The sequence below is a fragment of the Tremella mesenterica genome (genome assembly GCF_000271645.1).
Source record: "Tremella mesenterica DSM 1558 unplaced genomic scaffold TREMEscaffold_8, whole genome shotgun sequence".
NCBI lineage: Eukaryota > Fungi > Basidiomycota > Tremellomycetes > Tremellales > Tremellaceae > Tremella > Tremella mesenterica.
In genome coordinates this window covers 724,186-741,592 of record NW_006711232.1, presented here as the reverse complement: position 1 = coordinate 741,592, position 17,407 = coordinate 724,186, and the positions used below count along the sequence as shown (strand labels likewise).

Sequence of the window (17,407 nt, the reverse complement as noted above, 5' to 3'; positions counted from 1 at the left end):
ATCAGAAAAGCGGACAAAAGTCCGTCGGGGCAAATTTCACCCAAAAAGTACGTGATGAGGCGACTGACTTTTATCAAACGTTTACGCAGCATGCAGCATCATCGTAGATGGTGCAGATATGAGCTACAATGGCTATATCAAGTCTACCTGGGTGTACAGAAGTGATCAGTCAAGTCTTAAGTCCTTCTACGGCAATCTCGACAGATGTATCATCCACTTTCAATTCCAACGACGGAGCCAACTCCATAGGCACCTCCACAAAACCCACTCGCCGAGTCAACGTCCCTTGCATAAGACCAAAAAACACCGCCATGACCGTACAGGACATAATGATGACGTTGTAAGGCATCGAGAAGTCGGGTGTGGGTACGTCCAATAATAACCGAGAGGTATAGATCCTCTTTCGTCCAGACCACCGAGGGTCCACGTGTCCTACAGGTATGGATGAAGTGTCGGTTTGAGAGGAAGCATCCTCCCCTACAGCATCTAAGAGAGTAAGGATACCAGAAGGTATCTCACGACCTCTTTCCGCGTCAGGACGGTGTTCTGTATACTTGAGAGTGAGCTTGGTGAATGGTATTCGAAGGAAGAGCACCGAACGAGCAGGGACAGTGAGGTGAAAGTGAAGAGTTGTAGTCGATCCTCGAGGAGGGTAGGCGGGGTGGTACTCGAGATCTGTCAGAAGGTCCGCTGGTTGTTAGCAAGGGTTATCAGTCAGGGGCTCCGAAAAGGAGAGGGTTGGTGAAGAAGGGTATATCGGTGGGAAGACTCACGTCTTGCCTTAGACTCGTCCTCCGCATATAGAGATATCTCATGAAGCCACGGCTTGACCCACTGGGGCCAGAGTTCGCTGTAGATAGTTCGACGTTCAGTTTCGGCGTGGTTCTCAACACGGATCAAAAAAGTACCATCTTGCGCGACGAGATCCGTGGCCGTTCTTGAGACACTCATCGGCGGATTAGGGAATGTCCGCGCTACTCGTTAGACCACACGTACGATCACGGAGAACTCACGGTATTGGAATTCTCCTTCACCATCCCACGTGAAGGTGACGTCCTCTCCTGTTATAGTTGGGTCAAGTAAGTCCCATGCCATCACCTCTGTCAACTGCCCGTCCACCCATTCCCTGCGCACTTCACCACTCGGCTTGACTGACATTTTCTCTGGTGGTAGGATCAACCGCATGATCGAACTGTCCGCTTCGACAAAGGGTCTCGGTAGAGTTTTGTGAAACAGACGAGAGATGGAAAAAGCACGATCTCGTCTGCCTTTGACAGAAATGAGATCAACCACTCCTTCCCACCATCCTCTCCACTGGCCCTGCTGACCATCCATCGGCATGATGACTTCTATTCCTTCTGTCTTGAATCCCCAAGAGAATATGATACCGGGTTGGGCGAGTAAAGAAGAAAGTCCTGATAGACCTTTTGAAGGAAGGAGAGAGAGAAAGGGGGTGAGATTCTCAGTGCAAAGTGTCTCGGTGGGTCGGGGGAGGAAGAAATGAGTGTAGTCTATGGGTTAGTTCGTGGGTCCGTCATCTTAGACACCATATCTAACTCACTTCTCAGTTTACTGTGTGATGGGAAAATAGCACCGAAAGTCCCTGCCATCTCACCCTCTTCACTCGGCCCAAGCCCTGCACAGAACAGACCTCCAAGGGCATGAGTTATCGCTGTCCTCCGTCTATCATTCCTGTTGATCAGCTTTTGCCTCCCAGAATCAGACCCAGCTAACTCTTCCATGCTTCCATAGTCTTTGATCCATCCTCTGACCTCACCTCCGCCTCCACCAGCGTCATAAGCCAGCGGCCCTGCCTGACCCGACCGACGTCTGTCCCATTGACCGGAAGTGAACGAGACGGTGAGCTCGGCAACGTCGTTCTGCCCTAGCGGTAGTAGTAATGATGGAGGAGTTAGGCTATGATGTGACCGAGCTGTTTTCGATTAGCCACTGCTGGTGACAAACAGGTAGAAACTCACTCAGTTCTGAAGAGAGGAATGGGGAGGAAAAGTGGGTGGTGAATTCGAATAGGACGGAAAGCTTTCCGTCGGGCAGCGGGTGAAGGGTGAGGGATTCATGAAAAGCATCAGGCGGCACATCTTGATGCCCACTACAGCGTACTCGAGTGGGAGTGATGAGCGTGAGTATGAGAGAGCTGAGGAGCATAGTTGCATAGTAGATTGGTCGAAAGCGTGGTCCGGTCTGAACGTCCTCCACCTAAGATGCTACATTTATTATTTTCTTATATTTCCTTGCATTTAATCCCGCTCAGAGAGGACGTGCACCAAAGTTCAGTCCGACCACCAAGTCCACCTTACTTCTCTATACTCTACATCTACCATAGTCACACATCATGGCAGCCCCTAATCCCGCTCCAGGTAGGGGCATATCTGATTCTAAATTTTCAGACAAGGTATGATTTCTCCCTCCTCTCCCCTTGCTCACACTTACTGATGGAATGCAGGGAAAGTCGACAGAAGTTCGGTTGTCAAATATGAACGCTGCCAAGGGTTTGTCATCCCACTTGATCCTGCTCATTGTGCTGATGTTGTCCAAGCCGTGTCTGACGCTGTGAGGACCAGTCTGGGACCAAAGGGGATGGACAAAATGGTGAGCTATGGAATTGTGATGACATTCAGAGCTGACAATTGTAGATCCAAACGTCCACCGGAGAGGTGGTCATCACTAATGACGGTGCGACGATATTGAAGCATATGGCTGTCCTTCATCCTGCTGCAAGAATGGTCAGTGATTATCTCTTTATTCCAGTAAAAGCAAACGTTTGAGAAGAAAACCTGAGGGGAAGTCATGCTGATGATCAGTTGGTGGAGTTGTCACAAGCTCAAGATATCGAAGCTGGAGATGGTACAACAAGTGTCGTCGTCCTTGCAGGATCACTACTTTCTGCAGCAGAAAACCTTCTCACTCAAGGTATGTCATGAGATGTCGGTGGCCAAGACGAAGCTCACAAACAGGCATTCATCCCACTACAATAGCTCAGTCGTTTCAAAATGCCGCGTCGAAGGCTGTGGAATTCTTGGAAGAAATGTCTACACCGGTGGATCTGAGTGATCGTGATTCGCTTTTGCGAGCAGCTGCAACTTCTCTCAACTCCAAAGTCAGTCCTCTCAAATTCCTCCTTCCTCCCTTTCTTCTCACTCACTGTGCCCGATGCTCTCCCTGCCGTCTCGTCAAGTCAAGCATTCTATACATATCAAAGTAAATTTACAGCTCTATACTCGGTGACGCAGAGAAGTAGATGACGTATCCGTACAGGCGCTAACATCCAGATCGTCTCACAGTATTCCTCCACTCTCGCTCCTATCGCAGTGTCGGCGGTGACGCGATTGGTCACACCCACGTCATCCAATGTCGACTTGAGGGATATCAGAATCGTCAAAAAGGTCGGAGGGACGATCGAGGATACCGAACTTGTCGAAGGATTGGCGTTGAATCAAAGTGTGATCTCTCATGCTGGCGGACCGACAAGGGTGGAGAAGGCCAAAATCGGTTTGATCCAGTTTCAACTGAGTAGCCCCAAGCCAGATGTGAGTTATTCATCTCTCTTCTCTCAAAGTGTGGGAGTCAATTTATCACATGACTTACAACATAGATGGACAATCAAATCGTGGTCAACGACTATCGTCAAATGGACAAAATCCTCAAAGAAGAACGACAATACCTCTTGAATCTGTGCAAACGCATCAAGAAGACCGGTTGCAATGTTCTTCTCATCCAAAAGTCCATCCTCCGCGATGCAGTCACCGATCTTTCCTTACATTTCCTTTCGAAGCTGAAAATTATGGTCATCAAAGATGTGGAGAGAGACGAAATTGACTTTATCGCCAAATCGACAGGTTGTAAGCCTGTAGCGGACATCGAGGCGTTCAGTGAGGACAAGTTGGGATATGCTGAATTGGTAGAGGAGACGAATCAGTCCGGAGCCAAAGTTGTCAAAGTGACGGGAGTGAGGAATCCCGGTAAGACGGTCAGTGTGGTGTGCACTGGGGCCAATGCGTTGGTATTGGAGGAAAGCGAGAGAAGTTTACATGATGCTTTATGTGTGGTGAGGTGTTTAGTGAAGAAGAGGTGAGTCTGATATCTCCTGTTCAAGACGGATGGCTGAAAGTATAGAGCTTTGATCGCCGGTGGTGGTGCACCTGAGATCCACGTATCGAGACTTATGACTCAACACGCTCAGACTCTCAAAGGTAAAGAGGCATACTGTTGGCAAGCATTCGCCGAAGCTCTCGAAATCATACCTACCACCTTGGCCGAGAACGCGGGTCTGAATCCTATCGCCATTGTCACCGAATTGCGTAATCGACATGCATTGGGCGAACGAAATGCAGGGATAAACGTGAAAAAGGTAGGAATCTCTTCGTCATTTTGTCTCTGATGTATGTTGACATAAAGGGAATCATCTCCAACATCATTGAAGAAAATGTCGTTCAACCTCTTTTGGTGACGACTTCTGCTTTAGAATTGGCGACTGAGACTGCTGCGTTGATTTTACGTATCGACGATATTCAGGTGAGTTGTGAGGAACCCCAAGAAGGTTGACAAAGCTGACATGTAGTTTACAAGATGATACAAAATCGCATATGGGTAGATCATGCATATCTTTTTCATCTATCATATTGACTTTTTTTTCACAAGACTGATTAGAAATACTCAACATACTCGGTTGGTGACTTGTTGACCGTCCAATACTGAGGCTAGTTGGTCGATAGCTTGAAGACATACGTCTATCTGAGCTTCGACCGTACTTCCTCCTCTGATTGTTAGTTGTATTTCTGATCTACTCCCACTACATTTCAAATCCCCCATCGACAACTTTCGTCTCTCATCATCTTTGTACGAACTCTCATTTCTTTTAGTGACAAGTCACCCTTTTCCAAACTTCAAAACGACTTGACTCCTACTAACCTCTTCCCTCTCAATTAACATGGAGTCCTCATCTCACTCTCCCTCCCATTGGTTGACTTTGAGAAGGATACTCAAATTTGAATGAGGTTCAAGGAGTGAGAAATGAGAGTAGATGAGGAATACTCACATATGCGGAGTTCCCACGAAATTATTCAACTCCAACAAACCCTGAGTCTTATCTTTTTCCACAGGTTCATGTTCGAAAACATCACTCGCAGCACCACATAAAGTTTTACAAGTTTTCAAAGCTTGACACAAAGCGTATTCGTCAACTACAGCTCCACGAGACATGTTGATCAATACAGAACCTTGTTTCATCATTGCTAATTGGTCTGAACCGATAAGACCTTTGGTTTCAGGTGTGAGAGGACAATGAAGACATAATATATCTACTTGGGGGAGAATGTCTGAGAGTGTTGAATGACGTGTATGTGGAAGAGGTCCTAGAGGATCGTGAGTCGTCCATTTTGTTGGTGGTGAAGTAGGGGAGAAAATATGGATAGGACAAGAGAAAGCGTGCTGAATATAAGTTGTATGATTTCAATAAATATATTCCTCAACTCTCCAATAGATCTCTCTATTCCTTTTTTTCACATATTTTCATCTGTCCTTCACATTTCTCTCATTGACCCTCACTAACATAACCTTTCCCATATTCTCGTTTGGTTCCACTAATGAGGGATGGATCGGAAGTCACTTGAATGAAGTGTGCGGTGATATTTCTCATATCACTCGAGTCATCTTTCCTGGAATAAGATAGAGAAGGAGAACACCAAAGTGATGTGAATGACAGAAGGGAAAGTGAAGGGAATATGAGTAATCGTGATCCTTTTCAAGATATTTTTTGAGGTGATATGAAAACTAGAAAAACTCACATGAAACAACTCTGCAGCTCGTCGAGCAGTAGAACCCATACCTACCATCCCTACAATTTTCCCTCTCAAAGAATGTCCAAGATTATCGATCGATAAACATATTTCACCTTGTTTCAATTTCCTATCAAGTTCCGAGATCCTACGTAAGAGTGAAAGTGTAAGACCTAGTGTTAATTCAGCAACGGAATGTGCGTTGACCCCTGGGCAATCTGAATTATCAGTTGAGGATCTATCACATTTCTTTTCTATCTGACGTATTCAGCTGGTCAAAGTGATGATAGAACATCACGACTGGAGAGTTTCTCATATGTACACGATTTGTCGGTGGAAAGAGCCAACGGGTTTGGGCTTGAGCTTGGGAACTCTTGATGGAGATGAGAATGATGGGAAAAGAAATATGTATGTCAATAGTGGAAAAGGAGAGTTTGGAGAGGGAAAGAAAAATACTCACTAGTCACTACTACCCTTCTTTCTTTACATGTTGAAATATCGATAGAATCTACACCGACTCCAACGACAGAGATGACTAATACTTTTTCTGCTATTTCAAGTATCTCTCGAGTAACTTTATTCGCTCTATTCACTAAAAGATTAGCGTAACGCTAACTCACTTGTAATCTTACGCTGCGCTCAAGTCAAATCTGATGAAAACTCCCCCGTCGTTATCTCGTGGGGTCATATGGACGATGGGTGTGTGATCATTCTAAAGAGGAATACCTGAGGAATGTCTTAGAGTCTAAAAGATATGATTGTCATGGTCAAATAATCATCCTAGGTATTCTACGGGAACAGACCAAGTTGAGAGGTGGATGATGTATGAGTCATAACTCACCTACTCCATCTGCCAACTTCCATCCTTCCTCCGGACTCATATCAGACCACAGAATAACCCTCCCAAACCTCTCCTGAGCATATTGTAACGCTACAGGATGAATCGGGGTAGGAATATACACTGTGGCTTTGTCAGCTGGAAGGATAGGTTCAGGTGGAGGAGTAGGAAGAGCCATTTCAGTATTTGGCGATACTGGTGACCTGGGTGTTCCAGAAGGATGGGGAATGTTGGCTGTCAACTTTGCCCGAAGGATTTCGACTGGGTTGGGTGTTAAGACTTCCATCTTGACGGAATACTTGGTGTTCTATTGGGTATCTATGTTAGTGAAGTTAATGTTGTGTTGACTTGCGTCGGAGGACAACTCTTTGATCGAATTCTTTGGAATTATTGGACTATTGATAAGTTGATGTCAGAGAAGATCAGCTATACTCTAATGTTACGAGAGTTGACGATGCGTTACAGAAGGATATCAGTAGGCAATCGTTGTGAATAGACAGAGACGATCAAAAGATATGATGTGAGATAAGTCTGAATGTGGAAAAAGAATGAGATAGAGGAGTAAAGAAAAGGCTGGGAAAAGTCGTATAAACATTCAATATAAGTCACCTTGCCGTTCGCCCGAAATGGTTATCTCACCTAATGCCGGTCAAGACGATAAGCGCTTCTCGCTCCTTTCGTGCTTCATCCCTTCGTCACCGCCTCACAACCAGCCAGGAGGTATATCAGCCTCTCTTCAAATATCCCCACTTCTCTGTATCGTATATCGTATGACACGTAGATAAGGGTGGGGGTCTTATCGCCCTCCTTTGTCCGGCGGGAGGAGACCATGTCGTCACACCATCTCCGACGGGTCAGTCGTGTGACATGACGGCGATGGTCGTTTCTGTGTCGTGTAATGAGTTGTTTCATCTTCTATCAGAGATGAGGTGGTCTTATCGCCCTTATCAGTAACCTTTGTCTCCTGTATCGATCGTTGATAACACTGAGTAAAATTCAAATGATTTGATCGATAAGACTGGCAGCCGCGGAAGAATACGAACCGACGCAGTAGACTGAGAGACCAGTAGGAAAACCCAGAGTGCACAGTAAACGCATGGGGATACTCGTAAACGTACATTGTCATTGGCACTACATTGATGAAATCGATATCTTCACACCTCGTTTTATTCTGTTCGCGTCTTGATTTACTGGTACCATCCCTCAAGGTCAGCTCTGAGTTTATCTCACCGTCTGTACTATCGCAACCGACGATTCAAGGCGTCACGATGGTCGAGTTTGCAGAAGAAGCCACGTACCGGGTACATTCCACGACCATATAATAGCATCTGACTTCCGGGCATGTTGTTGATACCCATACCACCGCCGAGACCGCCGTACATTCCGAGACCGACACCGTAGTTATCTGGCATAGATTGTCGGTAAGCATGTTCTATCCTGTGCGCATCGGGGAAGTCATCGACGAAGTTTGCGGCTGGAGGCGCCTGAGGTGAGTGAGGGTCTGTTTCATTCACAATTGTCAGAGGACAGATGCCTGTATCTAGTAATCATCATTCCAGGGTATGATGCACAAGGTCAGAGGGAGGACCGAGAGTCAAATAGAATCAGGCATCAGACGTATAAGAGATGTTCCTTACTCACACCGAAGTTCATATATGGGTCCATTCCCATTCTTCGTGTCAGCATTGACTCCAGCAATGCTGCTTACGTGACTCACCCAGGATAACCTCTGCGAAACACCGTGTCAGCTGATTACACTCGGGAAGGTAAATCAAATTTACCCCATCATGCCCATTCCACCCATTCCCATTCCATACGCCCTGTTGGTGAGCATTGCTCTGCTTACCTCTTTCAATGCGTTCAAGAAAATTCCTCACCCTCCTGGAGGGTACCGCGGCATCTAACGTCAGCCGCGATCCGCGTCGGTTGATTCATTCCACCACGCTCTGGGACCACGAGAGAGATCGTTTGATCGATGATCCGTTTCAAGAGCATAGATGAATAAGAATCAAGTCTCACTCACCCCGTAACCTCCTCCCATCATAGGTCCCATGCCCATTCCCATCATTCCAGGATACATACCCCCCATTCCCATTCCTCCCATCCCCATGCCTCCCATCCCCATCATCCCTGGATATCCGCCCATCATTCCGGGCATCCCCATGCCGTAATATGCCTGATCGGGGCGAGGTTTGATATTTTTGTGTTTATTTTTGTTTTGATTGGCGAATTTCCATTTGGTGGAAAACATGTGAGGAGGTTTAGAAGGTTTTTTTGGCATACGTACGGCGTCAGGTGGTGGCGGGTATGCGTCGTATATCCCAGCGTGAGGGTAAGTGTGGGTAGGGTTCGGATTGTTATGATGCGGAGGGGTCAGAAATTCCAGTACCGCGTAGTTGGGATCACGAGGTGGTTTGTTTTCCCGTATATTGGTAGATCGAGTATCCCGTGGATAGGCAGAGTGGCGAATAGTGGTGGGTGGAGCGACAGAGAGGGATGCGTGTGTGGAATCAGGTTGGGTAATGGTGGAAGTGGCGAGTGTAGTAGAAGAGTTGACCATGTCAGCTTCGAGTATGAGGAGAGAAAGAGAAGACTGACCATGGTTGCGAGAGAGAAAGGTATTCCCAGGAGAAAGTTGCGTCAGAGATTTGTGCTCGTGCGTAGTCGTAGTCAGAGAGGGTAACTCTATTTGTGGGAAAAAAAGATGTTGGTGTGAAACGAGACGACGACTAGTGTGTAGTTAGGGCGCGTGAAGCTTGAAAAGTTTGGGGCCGGTAGAGCAAAGTGCGTAAGTAGCAATAGTGTCTGCGAGAGTAAAGTGAGAGTTCAATGAAGAGTTGAAGAAACGGAGAAGAGGTAAGAAGAAGGGAGATAAGAGGGTGATTGGAATCCCACCGCCTTGGCTAGTTGCTACTCGGCAGCGCTCGGTCCTCTAACCCCAGTATTCTCTCTTCGATCCTCGCCGAACAACGGATGCGCCCAAAGATCCCCAGGTCGGTATGAGATAGAAAGGTTTAGGACGAGTGAGTTATGAGCAGAGTGAGTGATGAGGAAGATTTGAAGGGCTATTCAAGTAGTTGGATGGTGAATTGACGGTACCCTCGAATGTCGTCCTGTCCTCTCTTGCTCTTGACTGATTGGATTATTGGTATTGTTCTTCTTGACTGTTTGGTTTCTTCTTCTGCTATCCCGCCCTAGGCCGCCCTGATCCACCGCTCAGATTATGAATGATCAATGACGATCACATCACGATGATCTATGGCCGAAGTTTGTGAGGGGCAGGCGGGAGGAGAGGACAAAGGAAGTGTTGAGCCGCGTCAGTACGGTCAGGGATCAGGGACGTGATGAGGAAAAGTGGGGAGGTACCATCAAGGGTATCATCAGTGACGTTTTCTTTCGATGGACAATACGAGTATGATGAGAGTAGGTCGAGGGCCATGGGAGACTAACATCTCATCTCTCATGACCACTATGCTGTAGAGAAACTTGTGGTATGCGCCGGAGCGGGTTACAAGTGACAAGCGGCCTGTGAGCCAAGGTGGATCGAGTCATCGGCTTGTTCCAAATGACAGAGCCACTGGTACTCCGTACTCCGGAAAGTGAAATCATGGAAGATATGGAGGTAGTGGAGTATGGAAGGGTCAATTGCTATCAGTCAGTCCACCGAAACCAAATAGATATTGTCCATTCTCATTGTCCGTTTCCCCTTCTTTCCCTTTTCCCTCTTGTATTTCCCAAAGCACCCAGACAAGAAAAGTCCGAAATTAAAGTCTAAGTCTAAATTAAGCCAAAGAAGCAACATATTCCAACGTGATCTGTTCCGTTTGTACAGCATCAACAGGTTCGAAATCACTAGCTGATAAAGCCATCCCCAAAGCATCAGTGTAATATGGAGTATCGAAAACCCAATACAAAGCATCAGTCGTGATTGTATCATCTTGATTGAGGAACCAAGCTGAAAAGATAGCTGGAAGACTTGAAGGTGTATCGAATATTGGTCCTTGTATACCTTGACCGGAAGCTTGTGAAGGTGTTAAATTGTCGTATGCCGTTGGGCACTGAGAGAATATGGCCGAGCTTGAAAGTCAATTGAATTCCCAAGGTATATCCGTTTATTCTTATCCCTGATTACATCCCATCTTTTTCGTTATGTGTTACCAATACAACTCGTTTGAATAACACTGAAAGATCAAATCTTCAGATGGTGAGGGAGTATCGACCCGGGCGAGGTTTGGGGTGGGGCAATAAAAGTTGGAATACAAATACGTGATAGACAAAGGTAGATTACTCACGTTGGACCACCAGGTGCGTTTGGCTCCATGTTCACCCCACTACCAATGGTAATCACCGAAGCACAAACGCCGAAATCGGAAGTTGAATCACCATCATCGGAAACTCCGAGGTACTGTTCCGTACCGGCCGTTGTCCACACGAACAGAGAGGCATCACTAGCGATGGTCGACTGAGAATTAGTGCTCGTGCCTTTTACAATCGAACTCGGAAGAGAGACTGTGGACAATCGACCATGAGCCACATGTCAGCTTCCTCCTCACAAAACGAAGGTACTTGAAGGTCGATGGGGTTGAGAGAGGGTAGGGGGAATGCGTACTTACCAAACGAAGAAACCCGTAATCCGTATCATAATAAAGATAAGAAGTTTGATCATACGGAGTACGTTTCTTCAATCCTCCATTATTTTGAGGAGTAGCTACCAGGTATCCAGTGAATGGAGCTGCAGAACGACGAGCCAGATGAGCTATTGTGTCAGTATAATCTATCCTTCAAAAGAAGTCATCTCTTCATCTGAATCCCTTCTTCGATTGAAACACCTCATCGAAAGTACGAAAATCTTTCTCTGAAAGACGAAATTGAGGGAGGTGTATGATCGAAGTCTTCTATCTCACGAGGAATGAAGAGAGCGAGGGATCAATGAGTCGATCACAAGGTTGAAACGACAATCAAAAATAACTCACCACTCGTCGCTGTTGCATTATACAACTTTCTAGGAGTTTTCACCGGTAAACCCCTTTTCATCCTTTCACCATTACTCAAATCGATTCTCGATGGTCCTCCAGCAGAGACGATATTGACCATTCCTATCAAACACAATAACAGATTCAAAACCGACAGCATATTGTTCAATAGCTCGAATACGAAAGCGTCAAAGCAATCGTCAGATCAAGAAGATAGATTGGAGAGAATGTTTGGAAGGGACGATCTTGAACATGTTTTGTTACCTTTCATCGTTCGAGTTGTTGATGTTGATGATCGGAGGCGTCTCACCGAAGTCAATGGACTCATGGATTTGAGGGACAGTTAGATTCCTGTACTTGTACATGGGATTGTTTGGTGATAAGGGTGGATAAATAGGATGAAGAAAGACGAATGTGATATACCCTGATTAAAAGGTATTTCGAAGGTCCGGGAAGATGATGGTAAGGTACGAAAAGTGTTCATATTTAGAAGCGCAGTTGTCAGTATACATTCCATTAGCTATTAGATTTACATTCCATGTCTACTGCGTACGTGTCTCTTCCAGTGGGTCGAGTCGAGTATATGAATATAAAGTATTTTCAACTGTCCATCGCTCCCATCCCTTTGCCTCAATCTCAACGAGTCATATTTGGCCCGATACATGACCTCTCATCTATACTTATCCAAAAAAAACAACAAGAATCCTTCCTCATGTCATTACATCATCAAATCCCGCTTCTTCTCTCAACCACTCCAGCCCATGACGCCTTCCCTCTGATCCTGTCAACCCCTGTCGATCTGTCGATAAATGAGAACGTGATAATGGGAGAGAAACTATCATACCGGTAAAGTCGATATCAAATATAAATCGATCGAGGCGTAATTTGTTTCCCCCGGAAATTCACTACCATCCAAAGCCAATCCCAAAGCTTGAGAATAAAAATTATTGCTAAATACCCAAAAGAGGGAAAAAGCGGTAATACTTTGATCCGAATTGAAGAACCAAGAAACGAGTTCTTGTCCCGATGCTTCGGCTGGGTTCATACCCCAAATGGGTGCTTGATAATATGCTCCGTAAGCTTCTGATTCTGATTGAGATTGATAAGCGATAGGACATGAAGCGAAATTTGCTGTTCTGAGATATAAGTGATCTCTTCTTTCACTAACCTCCATCACGCCGATTGAAGGGATTGAGTCTCGGCTCTTCATTCAGGAGCCCCTCGTGAAACAAAGATGAAGATTCCCTCGCCATCTCGGATTCGAGCCATATAGTGGGGTGGGAGAGAGTAGGCGAGAGGGACTTTGGTAGTTGAGATCAAGAGTTATGGGAAAAATGAAGAAGACTATACAACTCACGTGTATCCCCCGGTAGCACTACCATACATGTTCACCCCGGTCCCTTGACTTATGACATGTGCGCAAACTTGATAAACCGTACCACCATGGTTTGCATAGAGATATTGTTCAATACCAGCTCCATACCATTGGAATAAATCTGCTTGTGTCGGATCCGTTGACTGTTATCATCAACTACATGTCAGTTTGAACGAGGGCGTACGTACCAATCGAAAAGCATCTTCTTCCGGTGAATAGTACAAATAAGAAACAGTATCGAATGGGCTTCCATTTGTACCTGTGGTCGCGGGAACAGATCTGACGTATCCTGAATAGACCATAGGAGATCGACGAGCAAGAGCAGCTATACGGGTCAGTTTGTCTTTCGTCACACGATGAAGACAACTAACGTCGAGTTGCGGTCGCATTGTATAATTTACGAGGAGTGTTGGGTTTCAATCCACGTTTAAATCTTTCCGCATTGGTAAGTGGTTTTTCCGGACGCTTCGGACTCCATTCACTGACTTGTTTCAGTGAGGCGGGTCGGACGGCCCATACGAGTTGGGTAAGAGTCAAGACACATAGAAGACAGATTGACCTGAGCATGCTGGTTGATGTGAAGCGGAATGAGGCGAAGAGAACCTGGGGGAGACAGAAGTGGGATAAAATATGGTATGAGTCATCTTGACCTTGACCCTACTCGTGTACATACTTGTCGTCAAGCAGGTAGCATGGCAGCAGGATGCACAGTGGGACTGGCTTGGCAGGAGGGTGGAATCAGTGACATGTCCTATTGCAAGCCAGAAGATAGACGGCTTAGACGGAATGTCCCTTGGCCGGTGGACGCGGCGATGATTTCATTGTTTGCGCACGGGAGGCGTTTATGGCTTTACGTGGCGTCCGGATAGTCCGGACAGTAGGAAGGGTGTTCTAAGAACCGAATTTAAGCCGAAGAAGACATGCAGCGAGACACGACCATTCCATATGGGGACAGAATGTAAATGTACGAGTATGTCCTCCCGTGATTAGTGATAAACATGGGACGGACTGCTGTTCATGTTCAGCAAAGTTGTCTTCTAAGTCCAATGATACCATCAAAGCTTTGTCTTCTATGAATCTCGTGATCGTCAAGTACACAGTGCGCTTGTTGCATACACATTCCAAAAGAAAAACCCTTCTAAGACCACTCTATGTAGATAACGTCCATTGTCCTGTCCTATGAGGGTAAACTGAGGATCAATTCCGCCTCAACTTGAACAATTTCCGACGCCTGAAAGTAACTCGGGTCCAACGCCATACCCAACGCCCCGGAGAAGGAACCACTGGTGAAAGCGTACAAGTTCGCATTGGTCGTGATCGTACCGTCCGCGTTGAAGTACCATGGCTGCAAAGATCCGGGGACTGAGGAGGGAACAGACCAAATAGGAGCTTGATGTTGCTGACCGGCGGCTGATGATGGGGTTTCCGTGGCATCGGTACTGGAACAAGCTGTGAAATCAGTGCATCTGACAATGAGCGAATGATCTTCTAATATTGTATTCATTAGGCGACGGCCGTTACACTGGCGGGTAAGACGAGAAGCGAGGAGGGAGGCGGGTGAGAAGTAAGACATACACGTTGTTTCCGGGTTCCATATTGAAAGAGCCGCCTCGAAAGAATTGAGAACAGATTCCTATTGCGAGACCAGAGTAAGCTGCGGTGATATACTGTTCATCGCCTGAAGAGGTCCAAGATATCACTGAGGCAGAGCCGGGGTTGGTGGTCTGTGCAGCAAATCAGTGATGTTCAATCAACACTCGATGAAGCAAATGGTATACCTGATGAGGAGGGGGCGGCAGGAGGCAGGGCATGTAAGAATGATGCCTGCTGGTGATAGAAAAGGATAGAGGTATAGGATCACGTACCAAATAAAAGCTCCCAGCAGCGGGGACGAAATACAGATATGATACAGAGTCGAAAACTGTCCCCGCACGCTTGACGGTGGTGAGGCCCACGGGCGTTACTTGGATATAACCACTACCCGAAGTTGCCGATCGACGAGCCATGGCGGCTAACATGTCAGCTTGACTCATCACATGTCTCATCAGTACTGGTACGGGAAGACTCACGTCTGGTTTCGGTGGAATTGTATAGTCTCTGTGGAGCTTTAGGAGGTAAACCTCTTTTGAATCGTTCGGCATTAGACATTGACGATCGACTGCTTTTACGGAGAACTGCTCCCAGAACGAGATCGAGTCCGGCTAGCGCGAGTAACACCCAAGACTTTTGAAGTAACATGATGGACTTTGAGGATGATATTCAATATGCGTAGCTGTGGACGTCCACTCGGGGCACTACCCTAGTCTCGTCGGGGCACTACCTGCCACAAACCCTGAGCTCAAGTTCATAGGCCCGGCGTTACTGAAACGCCGAACACGCGACGGACATGAACTCGCCACTGATCGGGATTACTGAAACGCCGAACTCCTCACAACGACGCGACATGTCTGCTCGCTACCTACCTACCTGTCCTCACCACCACTAATCTCTTTATCGTCAATTTACTAGTAAACTCACGCTCTTTTTCACACACACTGTCTCTACTTGTCTCAAGGATCATTTTGATACTCTCCTCACTCTTTTACGACTACTTTTCACCTACTTCTGGCCCTTCGCCTTCTCAACCTGCGCCCTCCTGACTACCACCCATCAAATTGCTATAACTTCTTACAGAGCAATCGTGGTATTCTCTCGTCTTCTCGACGCTATTCTACTGCTCTCTGCGAGTCCGTGAGTACTTGTTTCATCATCAGAAGTGAAAATCTGACTTCAATAGGCCCTCTCGCCATCATCATTTTCGCCACCGAACCCCTCACCCCTCTCAAGATCTTTTTTTTTACTCTTTAACAACACATCTTCAGCCTTGGTCAATAACTCGACACTGTTCTCCTGTTCGTCCTGAGCTGTGAGTACTTCTTTTATCATCAGAAGTGAAATGCTGACTTCAATAGGCCTCCTCAACATCAAAATCTTCGCCACCAAACTGCTCGAACAACCAAACTGCTCGAACAACCGAACTGCTCGAAAAACCTTTTTCCTGCGATAACACATATGCAGCGATACTGAGCCCTGGTTCTTCCTGAGCTGTGAGTAGTTGTTTTATTTGCAGAAAGTGAAATGCTGACTTCAATAGGCCTACTCAACATCATCATCCTCGCCCCCGAACTCTTCGAAAAATCTTTTTTCCTGCGATAACAAACTCTTCGAAAAATCTTTTTTCCTGCGATAACACATCTTCAGCCTCTATCGATAACTCGACGCTGTTCTCCTGGCCTCTGCGAGTCTGTGAGTACTCTTTTCATTGAGAAATGTAAAAATCTGATTTTCATAGGTTCTCGTCATCATCATCATTTTTGCCACCGACATCCCGGCCCAAATTTTTTTTTACTCTTCAACAACACCACCCCCGGGGTTCTAATTTGTCGACATGTATTCTGCTGGTCTTGGGCTACGAGTGAGTACCATTTTTACTGCATGAAGTGGTCATTCTGACGAGTTAGATGTCATCACCGATTCTTATACAATCGTCGCCACCGCCATCACCAATTCTGGATCGTTTTTCTCGGTCCCCTTCTATTAAACTCAGTCCTCGACACTCTCGGTCTCCTTCTATCGTACCAGAGACTCAGCAACATCGTCCTAATGACCACAATGATGATGACGACCTTGAAAACTTGCTTGAAAACCTCGGTCTTATCCCTCGCGAAGAACCAGGATTTGATCCTTTGGCTCATCACATCCACCCTCCCTTCGATCTCGAACCTCAACCTACCATGGCAGCTGCTCGACTTCATACTCAAGACGTCGCTATCACGCATACTGTCTGCATTGTCACCAAACGCAGTGTGGAGCAGAAGGGAAAACTGGAGCTTCAATGTGCTCATGGGGGGGATGGTCGTTCACATCGAACTGACGACTATGAGGATGTTAGAAAGCGACCTCGAACCACCAAGCAAGGCAACTGCCCCTTCTCTATCATCTGGCGAAGAGAGACAAAGAAAATAGCTCAAGCTCAAGATCGTCAGCCCCTCTGGATCCCTCACATCATTGAAAACCGTCATAACCATGAACCTATCCCCCTTTTTCATTATTCATTTATTCGTCACTCTAGTCGATCTCCTGAGGTTCTTCAGTTCATAAAACACCTTCTGGAGAGCGAACACACCCTTCGTGGTATTGTCTCTGCGGTTCAGCATCGTTTCGGTGAAAAAGTCGCCCTCACACGTCAAGATGTCCAAAATATTCGATATCGTCATGAGAAACTTCTTCGACAAGGCCTCACTGCCACTGAAGCAGCCATTCGACGTCTAACTGATAATGGGGATCTCTTTAAAGCGTTCACCAACACGAATAAAGAGCTCTGTGGCCTCGTCTTTACCACTCCGTCAGCCAGAGCCATGACTCATTCGTACCCAACCGTTCTTTT

The 17,407-nt window shown here is 46.4% G+C and overlaps 7 protein-coding genes across 7 annotated transcripts; 1 reads left to right on the top strand and 6 right to left on the bottom strand.

Moving 5' to 3' along the window:
• Nucleotides 1-93: 93 nt before the first annotated feature.
• Nucleotides 94-2,166, bottom strand: TREMEDRAFT_39872 (uncharacterized protein; the record flags this gene model as incomplete). The annotated part of the gene is made up of 5 exons (XM_007005625.1): nucleotides 94-690; nucleotides 774-974; nucleotides 1,014-1,511; nucleotides 1,562-1,933; nucleotides 1,980-2,166. The coding sequence occupies 5 exons, from the start codon at nucleotides 2,164-2,166 to the stop codon at nucleotides 170-172; spliced, it is 1,779 nt and encodes a 592-aa protein (XP_007005687.1). The 3' UTR covers nucleotides 94-169.
• A 161-nt stretch (nucleotides 2,167-2,327) lies between these two features.
• TREMEDRAFT_44756 (uncharacterized protein) lies at nucleotides 2,328-4,634 on the top strand. The gene is made up of 11 exons (XM_007005652.1): nucleotides 2,328-2,413; nucleotides 2,465-2,510; nucleotides 2,558-2,610; nucleotides 2,655-2,744; nucleotides 2,823-2,931; nucleotides 2,976-3,118; nucleotides 3,291-3,548; nucleotides 3,614-4,089; nucleotides 4,135-4,369; nucleotides 4,417-4,533; nucleotides 4,580-4,634. Exons 1-11 carry the CDS (start codon nucleotides 2,354-2,356, stop codon nucleotides 4,589-4,591), a joined length of 1,599 nt encoding a protein of 532 aa, XP_007005714.1. The 5' UTR covers nucleotides 2,328-2,353; the 3' UTR covers nucleotides 4,592-4,634.
• A 418-nt stretch (nucleotides 4,635-5,052) lies between these two features.
• On the bottom strand, nucleotides 5,053-6,919 carry TREMEDRAFT_63559 (uncharacterized protein; the record flags this gene model as incomplete). Its single annotated transcript, XM_007005769.1, has 4 exons — nucleotides 5,053-5,448; nucleotides 5,805-6,013; nucleotides 6,256-6,387; nucleotides 6,637-6,919. 4 exons carry the CDS (start codon nucleotides 6,917-6,919, stop codon nucleotides 5,053-5,055), a joined length of 1,020 nt encoding a protein of 339 aa, XP_007005831.1.
• Nucleotides 6,920-7,733: 814 nt separating this feature from the next.
• TREMEDRAFT_71983 (uncharacterized protein) lies at nucleotides 7,734-8,740 on the bottom strand. The gene is made up of 6 exons (XM_007005867.1): nucleotides 8,657-8,740; nucleotides 8,415-8,533; nucleotides 8,351-8,362; nucleotides 8,275-8,305; nucleotides 7,932-8,117; nucleotides 7,734-7,835 (listed from the first exon to the last, which is right to left on the bottom strand). The coding sequence occupies exons 2-6, from the start codon at nucleotides 8,465-8,467 to the stop codon at nucleotides 7,821-7,823; spliced, it is 297 nt and encodes a 98-aa protein (XP_007005929.1). The 5' UTR covers nucleotides 8,468-8,533; nucleotides 8,657-8,740; the 3' UTR covers nucleotides 7,734-7,820.
• Nucleotides 8,741-10,415: 1,675 nt separating this feature from the next.
• Nucleotides 10,416-11,766, bottom strand: TREMEDRAFT_63557 (uncharacterized protein; the record flags this gene model as incomplete). The annotated part of the gene is made up of 4 exons (XM_007005768.1): nucleotides 10,416-10,710; nucleotides 10,926-11,095; nucleotides 11,247-11,389; nucleotides 11,607-11,766. The coding sequence occupies 4 exons, from the start codon at nucleotides 11,764-11,766 to the stop codon at nucleotides 10,416-10,418; spliced, it is 768 nt and encodes a 255-aa protein (XP_007005830.1).
• A 678-nt stretch (nucleotides 11,767-12,444) lies between these two features.
• On the bottom strand, nucleotides 12,445-13,548 carry TREMEDRAFT_63556 (uncharacterized protein; the record flags this gene model as incomplete). The annotated part of the gene is made up of 4 exons (XM_007005767.1): nucleotides 12,445-12,742; nucleotides 12,964-13,124; nucleotides 13,170-13,306; nucleotides 13,353-13,548. 4 exons carry the CDS (start codon nucleotides 13,546-13,548, stop codon nucleotides 12,445-12,447), a joined length of 792 nt encoding a protein of 263 aa, XP_007005829.1.
• Nucleotides 13,549-14,158: 610 nt separating this feature from the next.
• On the bottom strand, nucleotides 14,159-15,219 carry TREMEDRAFT_63555 (uncharacterized protein; the record flags this gene model as incomplete). Its single annotated transcript, XM_007005766.1, has 4 exons — nucleotides 14,159-14,447; nucleotides 14,557-14,648; nucleotides 14,847-14,992; nucleotides 15,051-15,219. 4 exons carry the CDS (start codon nucleotides 15,217-15,219, stop codon nucleotides 14,159-14,161), a joined length of 696 nt encoding a protein of 231 aa, XP_007005828.1.
• Between the last annotated feature and the right edge of the window lie 2,188 nt (nucleotides 15,220-17,407).